Genomic DNA, 15,241 nt, shown 5'->3' on the forward strand with positions numbered 1-15,241 from the left:
AAATATTTCATATTTCTGTAAATCTCATTGACTAGTACAAAAATTCCAAATTCTTATGGACAAATACAATTATTTGTTTGTCGCTCATTTTCTCAAACAATTATTTATATGTTAAATTTGAATGGTGTCATACTAAAAAATTGATATATTTATGCTCTGTTGCATTTAAAATTAAATTTCAGTTTGAGTTTTATTAAATATACAAAACCAATACAACAAAGATTTTTCTAACACTTTTCTCAGACGTAAAATGTTGAGACAATTACCTCTACAGAATACGTAATAACTACTTAAACTTAATTTTCAATAAAAATTCAAAGATTATTACATTCGAAATAAAAAAAACACATTTTTATTCTTTCACAATAATTTACAAAATAAAAATATTAATCAAATCACAAAAGATATAAATCTATTAATGATTTGTTATTTAAGGTTATTAAAAAATATTATGTACCTATAAGAAGTTAAAACATATTATTAAAATATTGTTGAAATTTTACAAATAATTGTATAAAATCAAAACCATATAATTTCAACAGCTTACGAACTGATAGTTTTTTTTCAGTACATAACTAATTCAAAAATTCTAAAGCTAAGCAATTTTTTTAAATTTTAACCAAATTCCATGTTCTGGCATCAATGTTAAAACTTTTTTAGAATATTTTAGAGGAATAACAGTTTTTTTACATGGTAAAACTTCAAATTTACTTAAAATTTCAACTAAAGCCAATTTAATTTCCAGCTCAGCAAAACGTTTTCCTAGAGAATAAATAAAATAAATATAAATTTCACGTATAAATTGAAAAAAAATAAAAAATATTATGATTTAAACAAATATAATTATTTAATTTATTTATTAATACCTATACAAGCTCTAGGTCCATCGCCAAACGGCAAATAAACACCACTGGGACGTTTAGCTTTTTCCTCAGGTGAAAATCTTTCAGGATCGAATTTTTTCGGATCCGGATAATAATTACTATCGAAATGCAGCGAATAAATTGGAATTACGATTTTTTGGCCTTTTTCCAGTATTAGGTCGTCAGACAAACGGTATGTTTTTGATGCTTTTCTGAACAAAGCAATTAAAGGAGGATACATACGCAGCGTTTCTAAAAAAACAAAAAAATAAAAATATAATTCCCTAGTTGACCAAACTTTTGAAGAATGTATTTTATCATGAAAAAATTTTGATCTATACATTCTTATCTGATAATTAATTAATTTAAAATGAAGAATAATATTGAAACTTGAAAACGAAAATCGACTTTTATGATTATTGATTTAATAGACTAGTTTTATTTAATTTTCAAGTCACCTACTGACAAAAAAATAAAAATAAAATAAATTGATTCATTAATACTGATCAATGTAATTAAGAATTATATCAAAATAATTAATTACCCGCAATAACCATTTCCATGTAATTAAGCCCCGTTAAAAATTCGTTGTCAATTTGTCCATTATTTTTGGATAAATTCAATTGAAACTCTTGACGTACTTTCTCTTGAACAGGTACATTCAACGCTAATTCATATAATATATAACTTAAAGTACCGGACGTTGTTTCAAACCCAGCAGCAAACATTACAAAAGCGTTTGCTACAATTTGTGATTCCGAAAATTTTTCTAAAACACAATTTTAAAATTTGATAAGTATACAATTAGAACTTTATTTAATTTTAATATTTTCTATGTATAAAAAATTTACCTTCTTTTGGTAAATTTGTATTTAAAGTCAAATCATTTCTCGCTTGCATCAAACAATTAACGAAGTCATTTCTGACAATTTTATTTTCAATTCTATACGTCAACGTTTCTTTAAATGCCTCGTGAAAAAAGTCAGTTGCTTCTGGTGGAAAATCTTTCACTCTTACGACTTTCAAAAGTGTGGGTGTAACCATCAGGCACAGTTCTCTAAATAGCATTCTCATTGAAGGTATGAATATCGATTTTCCGTACTTACGAAATGGATTTTCATCATTACTTATGGCGTTTAACTTGAGCCCAAAAGCACAAGTGCCGATGACGTCAGTCGAATACTTTCCCATGGTGTCTTTTACTTCTATTTCGCCATTTGTCCCCATTAAATCGCCATCAATGTTTTCCATTAATTTAGTGCCACATTCTTTGATCTGGTCATACATTATCTTGAGTTTTCCCGATGTGAAAGCAGGACTTAGTTTGTTTCTTATTGTTTTCCATCGAGGATTTTCCATGAAGAACAAGTTTTCCGACAATGGATTGTTTGAGAAATCCGAGTAAATACCACGGTCGGGGAAATATGAGAAATCTTTTATTAGCACGTTAATGATTATTTCTGGATCACGAATCATCAAATACGGTGTCCTCATCTGGAATAGTCCTCCGTATTTCAGACCGGAGAACTTGTAATAGATTTTATCAAAGAACTCTAACGGGTGGTCTTTGACCAAAGCTACTTTCATAAAGTTTCCGAACAACGGAATTGGCTTGATGTAGGGCACGTTGAGTTTTTTCCATTTATCGAACGTTGAAATGGAAAAGTAATAGGTGATCGACACTGCGATCAAAAACGCAGTGGCGATGTATATCCTACAATCGGTGATGGACGTTAATTGATACATTGTGTGGGCGGTATTGTACACAATCCTGAATATTAAACAACGCGCACTGTACACATTCGAGTCGACACTGTTTTCCCTGATAGACAACGGAGATTATTAATTATAAAGAGAATTATAAGGTACCACAACCGTTATATTTAGTGGGGTTATCTGAACCACCATTGGTATCAGCACAATAATGCGTTATTATTGCGCATAATATGCGTGAGTAAATTTGTGTGTGTGTGTGTGTACCACCTCTTCGTTAAATATAATGTACCTACCTAATTATTAAATGTTAGACGTTCAGTAAAGAATGTCAAATATTCTATCGATGGATATTTTTCTCCCGGGAATATGAGTTTAATGTTAATCATTAGTGATAACTGATAAGGCTGCAAAGCACTTTAAATTAGTTAAAATATTTGATTAAAAAAGTTTGAATTTGATTTGTTTCACGTTCAAGTTTATAAACCACGTACATATATGTACATATTATACTTAAATATTTAGTTTTTAAATTAATAATAATATTATTATATACTATATATAGGTATCTATCTTACATCGTAAAATTATAATTTTATAAATAAATATCAAATTATTATATTGAAGATGGTCTGAATCTTATTTTGAATAGCTATATAAAATAGATAAGAGTAACGATAGAAAATTTTTTTTTTGTAATTTTGTCAATGTTGTTCAGTGCGTATAGTGTAGATATGGTGTTTATAGCTTAAAATTTAATACAATATTATAATAATTACAAAAGTTTAAGAGCAGAATGGTTGATTTGTTTTCTCTTTCTGACCCACTCACGCATAGCATTGCAAGCTTACATTCAGCAGAACGAACCTTGAGTCGTTAATTTCAATATTAAAGTTAATTGGCCTATACCTAAAATTGAGAACATTAACTGTGTTCTCGTGTTGGTATATTTATGATATTTTAATTTCAAACCTATTTTTAAATTGTAAAATTTCAAATATTTATTACTCCCATAAAAATTTAAATATCTTAAGAAATGAACGTGATGAAAAAAAAATGAAAAACGTAGGAATGTAGATTTTGAATTTTGATACAGAATTTCTTAACTTTAAATTTGATGATAATATGTCAATTCACTCTAAAACTAAAGCAAACAACACGATGTTGATTCTACTAGACGCGAATTTGCTTTGTTGAGAGTGGGTCAGAGAGAAAAAACCAACAGTACGCATCCATCATCTTAGTAAATTACAATATCTTTGTTGAAATAATTTATATTTAAAAAAAACTATTAATATTCAATATGATTAGAATTTTATTATTTTGTGAATTTATATTTTATTTTGTTTGATTTAAAAATTAACTTAGTAGTAAAGCATAGTATATATATATATATACATTGTATTGATGCCAAAATATTATTATTTTTATATTTTTATATAATAGGTAACTATACTTATAAGTTATAAATAAATAATATACCTACTCTAATTTCAAATAAATTTAAAACTGTATGTCTTAGCGAATAGTATTGGTTGGCCATTCGAGTAAAAATTTAATCCAATAAAGTTATGAATTTGAACTATAATTATACTTATTTGTTATAAATAAGTATAGGTTTAACATAATATTATATTATTATCAGAACACGTCATGTTGCAATACAATAGTAAATAGGCATTATATTATTTAAGTATTATGAAAAATAAAATTGCCTAATTAATTAAATATGTTGTTATTAACGGTAATTTGTTTCTATCACCATGTAGAATGTGTAGATAATGATCATTGAATAATAGTGTTCGCGATTTTATTACGTACCATAGGTTCATCTCTTGTTTCAAGTGATTTTTGTTTATTTAATTGGTTCATTAATTTTTATCTGCTATTCAGCGTTATTACGTAATTAGTATAATCAATCATTTTGCATAATTTAATATTATATTTTGTCTCTTCCATTCGATGTATTGTTTCTTGTGCATGCAGAGCCGTGCAAAGGGGGGGGGGGGAATTAGGGCAAGTGCCCCAGGGCGGCAAAAAAGTAGGTACTTTTCCATTATCGCCAAATTCGCCACGGTCACAAAAATTGAAATATCTACTATCTATTTTAAGATAAAATATTTTATCTATGAAAAATGTGTTATAAATTGTAATTTATGATTATGGACTGGTGTGTGTGCCTACACTGGCTTGTTGACCTATGGGTGGCGGCGGGGGTGGGTGACTGAATGGGTAATTAACAAGTTATTTTTAACCATTTTTCGGAAAATTTATTGTTATTGAATAATGGACATGATAATAACTTGATATACTAATATAAATATTTTTATTAATAATAATATGATGGAAAATCGTAAACGGTCTCGCACTGTCATAGTGTTATGTCGCTATATTTTTATATTATTCAATATTCACTATTCAGTATTTCATCATACGACGGAAAGTGACAATTGTACGTACAACGAACGACGAAGGCTTAAGAGTTTATAACAATTTTTACATAGTTTATTTACATTGAATATTTTTATTATAATATTCAAATGGATCATCATTTTATTTTTTTAAATGGCTGATGCAAATAAACGTAAACTTTTTTTTCTGATATGGAAAATATTGAAGCAAGTGAACTACATAAAAAAGCACTAAAGCTTGTGGAGTATTATGTTAATGATTTAGAAGTAGAATTTGTTGAAGAAATCGTTCAATTTAAAAAATACATAATAAATTTTCCCAACGAAACCAAAAACATGCAAGGAATGTTAAAATACCTTAATAATGATCCACCATTAAACACAACTTTTCCTAATGTTGAAATTGCTTTAAAATTATTTATTTGTATACCATGTTCTACTGCCAGTGGAGAAAGGTCCTTTTCTGTTTTGAAGAGAGTCAAAAACTATTTACGGTCATCATTATCAAATGAGAAAACATCAGCATTATCAATATTATGTATTGAAAATGAAATTGTCAAGAATATCAGTTGGTTAAAGTCTTGTTAAAAAATTCTCAAAACTTAAAGCAAGAAAAAAAACATTTGTATAAAGTTATTTATAAAATCGTTATTCAATATTATAATAAAAAAAAATGTTGTTGTTATTCAAGTTTTTATACGTTTTTTCTGACTACCTCCTAACCAAATTCATAGTTTATTAATTGAGTTGTTTTACTTGTTCATTTATTAATTATTATAAATATAAATAATTCAATGTGAAGTGACCGGATAATAATAAGTAATAACATTATAAATAGTTTCGATTTTTGGGGGGCTTTAAGAAAATGTCTAATGCTCCCTCCCCTCTCTTACGACCACTTGAGATTAGGGGCGCCAAATTTAATTGCCTTAGGGCGCCACTGATGGTTAGCACGGTACTGATAATATTTTAATCAATATTTTTTATTCGTTTTTTTTTTTTAAATCATCTAATCAATTACTTACTTGTTTGTTACGCATTGTAAAAAAAGTGTATTTGTTTCATTGTATATTATTAATTTTGCTTTTATTTCTTTTAAAGTTTTAAACTTTAAAAATAGTTCTAAAGCTCTCTTTTTCTGTTTTATAATGTTAAATCAACTTCAGATTAATTTCATTATTCTTTCAAATGACACAAATCAATTAATGTGTCCGTTATAAATTATAATACCTATACGTAAAACAAAATTACGAAAAAATGTATTGGTAAATATAAGAATCGTGATCTTAATTACTGTAATTCAATAAAAATGTATTTTAAAATTAATTACAATCAGTTTTTTTTTTATAATAAAATATATTATTTATTTAAATATTCTAAATAAAAAACAAGGTGTGTTTAGAATTACTTCAGTGCTCACATATACATGGCATTATTTATACATTTATATATATATATATAAGCATTATTTCCTCTCAAGACCAAAATTTACTGAACTGAAAACATTTACTGTACTAAAAACATAATTAAAAAAATATACAATATAATATTATTATTATTTAATATTATTTAAACAAAAAATACATACTTCCAGATGAGAGTTTTTGTTATAAATATGATAAATTTATAGGTAGGTAACTACTATAGTTGGATAAGCATATATAAATTAAAAATAATTCATGAGATACTTATAATGAATCCATGTGTACAATGTATTTTATATTTTTATTTGAAAGCCTTTTATTTTATATTAAGATGTATGACAAAGAGAGATGTTAAAAATATCTCGATACAACAAAATACGAGTACAATAAAACAAAAATCACACGTCGTTGTAGTACTAATACATTAATCGCTCCAATATGTATCCAAAAAAATTACAAGCTAATTATAAAGCGATTACCTACTTACTATAAAATATTTAATTTAATTTAATTGTAGATACAACTTAAAATAAACTTCTATTATTATGTTATATTTTGTTATTAATATCAATCACCAGACCTAAGACGACGTATTTTGCTAATCACCAAATAATATGCAAGTGTACAGAGTGACACTTAACTTTACTTAAGGTACGTTAAGAAGTTAAGATGATAATAAATAAAAAAATTAAATGTATAAATTTATATTTATTAAAACTGTAACTACCATAACTTAAATTGTAACTAATGGCCATAGCTGCCGAGTCAGTTTGATGAATAAAAAAAAATAAATGTAGGTATATAAAATTATTTTTGATTGAAGATATTAATAATAGCTCCAGAGCAAGAGAACAACAGAATAAAATTGGTCTCAAAAATACTAATATCGCTCACCATCACATCAATGACGAGTCATATCAGCTTTCTATAGTTATAGCCTATAGGTATCCAAAAGTAATTATCGTTTATTTTTATATTATATTTAAGTATTATGAAAAAGCGAAAAATATTTTAGTCAAACATGTTTGCTAATAAAAAATATACCTTCATATTATAATTATTTATATTTAAGCAATACATAAATAATGTATATATCATTTTCTCAGACTTTAAGAAACACTGAGTCTAATTAAAAGCCCTTTGCTCCTTTTTTCTTTTCTTTTTTTTATTAAAACGAAATATACCCTCGGTGACAGAGACTATTGGGTTACAAAATTTAAGTTACATTGGGTTGAATTTACATTGATAACTATCTTTTTTCTTTTATTCAAGCCACCTCCGTATGTCTTGTAGTATGCGTAGGAATTTTTAATATTTGGTATATTCTAATAATCTAAACGTCAAAATTTATATGAGTTATAATCGGGGTGTCATTCATCACACAAAGTCATATGCCCGTGTGCGAGTAACATTTTATCGGTTTATTCAAATATAATTTCTACTAGGTAACTAAGGTAATTATGAATTAAGACAACCTATATGTAATGAATATTAATATTAACCTATACAAGCAATATATTATATAAAAATACATACTCTGAATGAGAGTTTTCGTTATAGATATGATAAAGATATTATATGTAACAATTAGCGTTATGAGTAGGAAATATTTCAGATGACATTTTCACTTTGGAATATTTCAATGAAATATTGAGAAATATAATATTTTAATATTTTAAAAGTTTTTGTTTTTGGTATGTTTGATAAAATCATCACTAGATGGTCGCACTAATTTTATAGCTGATTAGTGATTATCGGTACACGATTATATCTTTCCTTGGTGTTTATAAAGTATAGTGCCAATTGATAATACTAATATAATATAATATTTATATATTATTATATTTATAATATATTAATATACATATATGATATAATATTAGCACAATAGGCTGTAAATTATAATTTATAATAATACTGTTAGGTATACTAAGGATTTAATAAATATAAAATTTTTATTTTATTTAAATTTAAATAGGCATAGTATATAAAATTTTAACTCATAGATTATTATAATAGGGACTCTGATTATAACTATATGTAATTAGTAATTATAAAGTATTAAATGTACATGAATTATTAAAAAATAGATATAAGTAAAAGTAATTAATGTGTTTTGAAACTATTTTAAGTATGTTTATATGAATTTGTTATAATTTGGATAATGTACAAGGCATGTAAAAAATATTTCAATAACATTTCTACTCTTTTTTTTTCCTGTTAGAAACGACAGCAGAGGAGGACCGGCTTGCATAACACTACTCCTCTGCTGCAAACATTTCTACTCTTGATTTAAATTAAAATGATTTTTTATTATCTTTCATAAAAATGAAATATTTCAAAAAAATAAATTTCATGATATTGTAGAACCCTAGTAACATTAATTGGTTAGTTAAATATTATATATAGATTTAAAATAAATATTTTGGATAATCATTTTTTATTTTGTAAATTCAATGAACTGTTGTAGATTTAGTTCTAAATCTCTATAAGGCAGTAAACATAAATATCTACTTCAACTACAAGTTACAACATTATGAAAATGATCTGTGACGTACTAATAAAGTAATAAACTAATAACTTACTAATCTTTTTTTTATATTAAACGAAATATATACCCTCGGTGGCATTTTATTTAATATTATAAAACATGACAAGAAGGGATGTTAAAAATATCCCAATACAATAAACACAATAAAAGTAGTCCAACTTTTTATTGTTCAACAATTCAATTAAAATATTATTTTTTCGTCAATACATTATAACCTTTGGTCAATTAATTAATTTAAATCTTAACCAAATTCCTTGTTCTGGCATCAGTGTTAAAACTTTCTTAGAATATTTTAAAGGAATTTCTGTTTTTTCACATGGAAATACTTCAAATTTGGTTAAAATTTCTACCAAAGCCAATTTCATTTCCATCTCTGCGAATCGTTTTCCTATAAATTTAAAAATATATATATACCTAATATAATTGCATATAAATTATACATTTAAAAATATATACCTATACACATTCGAGGTCCATCGCCAAATGGAAAATAAATACCATTGGGTCGTTTTGCTTTTTCTTCAGCCGAAAATCTTTCAGGAATAAACTTTTCAGGGTCCGTATAATACTGACTATCGTAATGTATCGCATAAAGTGGAATTAATATTTTTTGGCCCTTTTCAATTATTAATGAATCGTTGGTAATTTGATATGTTTTTGATGCTTTTCTGAACAAAGCTACTAATGGAGGATACTTTCGAAGTGTTTCTAAAAAATGAATTATTGTTTTTTATATTATACACACACATATATATATATATATATTTAATTGTATATATACCCTCGGCAACATAGACTATTGAGCTTAAAGCAAAGTATCTTATACTATGATAATTTAAGATAACTGATTAATTTATTATTGGTCATATTGAAAAATATAGTCATACATTATTAAAAATTATATTTAACTCGATAGAATAATTTGATCAAAAATATTGCAATTTTAACTTAAATAAATATCCTAAAATTAAATTTACTAAATTTTTTTTTTCAAAACTGTAAATATTTGTTTTAATAAAATATCAAAATAATAAGATTAATTAACTAGAACTAGGGAAGAAAATAATGATCCAAAACTTTTAATAAATGTCAATTAACAGTAAATTAAATAGTTTTAGCCTTAATTTACAATGAAATAAAAATATTGTAACTCATTAATAATTTAAAAATCAATCAACATTATGGAATAGTATAATTATAATAACAAAAGTTACCTGCTATAGCCATATCCATGTAATTAAGACCCATTAAAAATTCGTTATCAATTTGTCCATCACTTTTTGATAAATTCAATTGAATCTCTTGGCGTACTCTGTCTTGAATAGATTTATTTAACGCTAATTCATATAAACAATAACTTACAGTAGTGGATACAGTTTCAAAACCAGCAGCAAACATAACAAAAGCATTCGCAACGATTTGAGATTCAGTAAATTTTTCTAAACAAAAAAACAAAATATTTGAATTACACAACAAATGATTTTTTTTAAATTTTAATATTTAACATGAAAAAATATCTTACCATGTTCAGGTAAATCTTTATTCAGAACTAAATCATTTCTCGCTTGCATTAAACAATTAACCAAGTCGTTTCTGACAATTTTATTTTCAATTCTATATGTCAACGTTTCTTTAAACGCCTTGTGAAAAAATTCAGTTGCGTCCGTTGGAAAATCTTTCACTCTTACGACTTTCAAAAGTGCGGGAGTAATCATCAAACACAATTCTCTAAAAAGTGATCTTAGCGAAGGTGTGAATATCGATTTACCGTACTTTCGAAATAAGGATTTATTATCGTTTATGGCGTTCAACTTGAGCCCAAAAGCACAAGTGCCGATGACGTCGGTCGAATACTTTCCCATGATATCTCTTATCTCTATTTCGTTGCCGTTTTCATTTAAATCTTTATAGATATTTTTCATCATTTCATCACCGCACTCTTTGATCTGATCGTACATGGTCTTGAGCTTTCCCGATGTGAAAGCGGGCGTCAATTTGTTTCTTATTGTTTTCCATTGAGTATGTTCCATGAAGAACAGGTTGTTCGACAACGGATTGACCGTGAAATCCGAATAAATTCCACGGTCCGGGAAATACGAGAAGTCTTTTATTAGCACTTCATTGATTATTTCTGGATCGCGAACCATCAAATACGGCGTCCTCATCTGGAACAGTCCTCCATATTTGCGACCGACGAACTCGTAATAGATTTTGTTGTAAAATTCTAGAGGATGGTCAATACTCAAAGCTACATTCAAAAAGTTTCCAAACAATGGAATTGGTTTAATGTATGGCACGTTGAGCTTTTCCCATTTTTTAAATGTCGACACGCAGAAATAATAGCCGATCGTAACTATTATCGTACATGTCGTAATAACGTTTATCCACCAATTTGAGGTGAACATGATCTGAGAGCGTTAATTTCAGCGAAATACGACTAACACGATACAGACCCGAGTCAACACTGCATTTCTATATAGTATAAACTAATGCAGTACGATTTGAAGGATCAAAGAGCATTCCGTAGGCTATCTTCAAGAATATATAATTATTATTATTATTATAATTATGACCATCAGGTTTGGAGGGAGTTTCCTGTTCTCCCACGGTATTTTGTTATTGTCTACCAAATCACCGCCGCGCGCCGTAGTAGGTCAGTCTACAGTAATATGTGAAATTTAAATACTCTATTGGTACCTATATGTTTTAAAGATAATTGGATAGTATTTATAAGTTATAATTATTTAATTCTCATACAATTATTAACCGAAATTGTTATCACGCCATTAGCGTTAAAGTTACTATAAACAAAATATTTTCATATTATTGTATTACTTATATATCATTATGATAATTATTATTAGCACATTAATAGTATTATAAACCGGTTTACGTTGTTGCGTTTGTGTATAAACATGTGTAAATCAATAATACTTATCCAATTAATGTTTTCAAAACCGATTACCATACTATGTAGATCAGACAATTATTAAAATAGCTAATCATATATTGATGTCATAATATTTTTCGATTCACCGATACTCAAACACTATTGTTACTTGTTTGTATTTCTCTTTCATAGATGGTCTTCGTCGATGGATGGTAGTGAGAACTAACTACCTAATATATAATATTGTATACCTTGTTCACCTCTACATAAGTAATTACATAATTCAATATTTTCTGGCTTTAGGCAAAGTTATAAGTCAGAAATCATAACAAATGTACGGTTAAGTTCATCACACTATCACAATAAAATATTATTGAAACGGGGCATCAACTACTTTCTACTATTTAGTTATTAAACAAGTTATAAAAAAAGTCTAAGAATCTAAATGTACAGTGGTTAGTAGAAATAAAAAACCATATCCGTGGATTTTCTGTTGTGGCCTTAATATAATAAATAATAATATATGAAATAGTGCGTATAGTCGTCACCCGGAGAATTCCGACTGACAGAGTCAGTTTAATAAGACTGACTAAACCTAAGCAGATGGTCCCAGTATTGGCGAGTACCCTAATCAGTAATCACAACAAAATTATATTCAAATTGTTATTAGTTGTTTACAAATACAACTTTTCCCATTTATTAATAAAATTACCTAGAATTTTTATCTTTTTTACTATTTTACTCCCTTCCTCAAAAAAGTGTCAACTAGAATTGTTTTATTATCAGTAAAGACATTGAAGTTCAAAATCTAAGCATTTTTACTGCTCCTATAGATGATGACATTAGAAAAATCACACATCACAATAATAAAATAAATTTATCGCTACAATCAGAATCTGAAAAAATTATAAAATTATAAAGTGATTATTCATTATAAAATATTTTATTTTATTTTTATCCTGTTTTACATAAGCTTCTATTGTTATATTTATGTTCTATCATCAATCATCTTGGCTCGAGCGAGGAATTTCGCTTATTGCTACATCATATGCAAGTGTGCAAAGTGACACTCACCTTATAACACTAATGACGTTATGTCGATAAGTTATCAAAAATATATTTGAAAACATATAGATTGGAGATATTAATAGCCTCAAAAGAATGGAATAATGTTTAGGTAAGGCCAGGGACGGATAGGCAGTTTTTTCTAACAGGGAAAATATGTCATGGGGTCGTCACATAAACCAAAAAAAAAAAGTGCTCACTTCGTTCGCAACTGACATTCAATACAAATATTATTATCTTCAATCTCATATATTTCATGTATTTTTTAAGTAAAATATAAGACAGTGCACTTCAATAAAAAAAATAATAATAAATTAGGATTTTAAAATGAATAATAAACATGGTAAATTAAATGTTGGTTATTGATTTAAAAAGAATATTAATATTTGATAAGGTATACTTAACATAATAATAATTTGCTTAACACTGAACTTTTACTCGCTACTTTGTCTATAAGTTCATTCCATTATCTATACCCTATACGTATATAAATATTCTCATTGCTAAATTCTTAAATGTAATATTATTATAAATTTCCATCCACTGTAACATGCATGACCTTATCATATTGTTCTAAAAATAGCAGTTTATAATTTTCATTAGTAATATCTTCACCCACGATTTAAGATAGTACTATCTTAAATCGTGTTTTAACCACAACAATGTTTTATCATTATAGTAAAAGGTACTGTTTACAATAATAAATAAAAATCACAAAGGCCAAGAGTTTTAATGGACATTATTAAATATTAATATTTTCTAGTTTGTATACCTATCTAGATTTATAATTTAATTTAATATACAAATACCAAGTCGAATGGTGGCCCGGGAGCCACCAAAATATACTTGAACAGGGGCCCACAGGGAAAACCCCTATTTCCCTCATGGGCCTATCCGCACCTGGGTAAGGCCGTGGTTCTCAAAATAATAATAACGTTCACCACATAACGACAATGATCTCTTTAAGGTTATTCAAAAATTGTTCGTTTATATTTATATAAAGTATTATGAAAAAATGTAAAAAATATTATAGTTAAACGTGTTAGTTAATAAATACACTTTTATGTGATGATAAATCAATAATAAATATATAATTGTCTAGGGAATAACATTAACTTATTTTTAATAGGTAGCCTTCCAAATGAGTTTCATCGTTTTTTTGCTGTTTGTTATCTTATTGTGTAAACTATTTTAAAAATAGCAAAAACTTTATTCAGGTTTTTTGTGTATAGGGACACCCAAAATTATAAATTACCATATTGGTTATTAATGAGTAGATTAAGTCAAGGAAAAAAGTAACTTTTAACTAAGATGCCAAGTTAACAGGTTAAATTGTTTTAAATAAGTATTCTAACTTAATTAATTAATCTTTTTTGTGATAAGCAGTTAGTTATTGGTTAATTTATCTCATAGTCACGTTAAGTTAATTCTTTTTTTCTTTTTTACTGTTATTTGTGTGTTATTAATACTGTAAATACTTTTAACACATTTAATTTCTGTGCTTCAAAAGTTTGAATGTTTCGGTTGAAAGCATAAAAAATTGTTAACAAAGTTAATCACTTCTATTTAACTAATTCTAATAGTTCCAAATTCATCGACAAATTAATTGTACGATTTATTTTGAAAATTGACACTGTAACATGCCTATTTTCTGTATTTCAGTATTTATGAGAGTGCATCATGATATAATATAATATAACATTATATTATATTTATAATATTTTATATTAAACAGATATATTTCCAAATTGTCAGTGAACACTACTTACACAAATATATGAAGTTCAGTAAAGTTTAAATAGTATTGCACTATAGTAGAATACACTTAAACGTTTCAAGACAAGTGTATAAACAAGTAAATATAAATACCACTCGGAAGCGAAGAGTATGTATTAGACACTTGTGTCTGTATATATATATATATAACTTCTGTACACTATAAACTTAGATAAAATACAAAATGATAGAATACTCTATATATAACATAATATACTAGCATATAATATATGTGTAGAAAAAAAACTATATTGGAGCCAAAAAGTGTCTAATACACCGCAATAAAGGGTGATGGAAAGACATCAATGATTTGAAGTTTTCTGGCTGATTTATCGGATGAGATTGGACATCCCTATTGCAAGCTTTTTGGCCACGTTCCCGGTATAAGTGATTAATGTTAACTAGGGGCTTGAAATAAGCAGGAAGAAAACGTTCACGAGCAGACGATGTGTTGAATTTAAACCGAGTACTTATGAACCACAACTGTAATGTTTATCCACGTGTTTTCTCCAGATCGAGAGAATTTTGGTTCTATGAAATTTGAACGT

The 15,241-nt window shown here is 26.8% G+C and overlaps 3 protein-coding genes across 7 annotated transcripts in view; 1 reads left to right on the plus strand and 2 right to left on the minus strand.

The window, feature by feature from the left end:
* The window catches only part of Ca-alpha1T (Ca[2+]-channel protein alpha[[1]] subunit T), a 303,939-nt gene that overhangs the window by 138,164 nt on the left and 150,534 nt on the right, over positions 1-15,241 (plus strand). The window lies entirely within an intron of this gene.
* LOC107173251 (putative cytochrome P450 6a13) lies at positions 330-2,700 on the minus strand. The gene is made up of 4 exons (XM_015523705.2): positions 1,715-2,700; positions 1,408-1,632; positions 867-1,115; positions 330-762 (listed from the first exon to the last, which is right to left on the minus strand). The coding sequence occupies exons 1-4, from the start codon at positions 2,607-2,609 to the stop codon at positions 596-598; spliced, it is 1,536 nt and encodes a 511-aa protein (XP_015379191.1). The 5' UTR covers positions 2,610-2,700; the 3' UTR covers positions 330-595.
* Positions 9,109-11,450, minus strand: LOC107173252 (putative cytochrome P450 6a13). Its single transcript, XM_015523707.2, has 4 exons — positions 10,485-11,450; positions 10,177-10,401; positions 9,419-9,670; positions 9,109-9,350 (listed from the first exon to the last, which is right to left on the minus strand). Exons 1-4 carry the CDS (start codon positions 11,365-11,367, stop codon positions 9,184-9,186), a joined length of 1,527 nt encoding a protein of 508 aa, XP_015379193.2. The 5' UTR covers positions 11,368-11,450; the 3' UTR covers positions 9,109-9,183.

This window comes from Diuraphis noxia, unplaced genomic scaffold, assembly GCF_037042655.1.
Source record: "Diuraphis noxia isolate RWA-SAM2 unplaced genomic scaffold, SU_Dnox_SAM2 contig0004, whole genome shotgun sequence".
In the NCBI taxonomy this organism is placed as follows: domain Eukaryota; kingdom Metazoa; phylum Arthropoda; class Insecta; order Hemiptera; family Aphididae; genus Diuraphis; species Diuraphis noxia.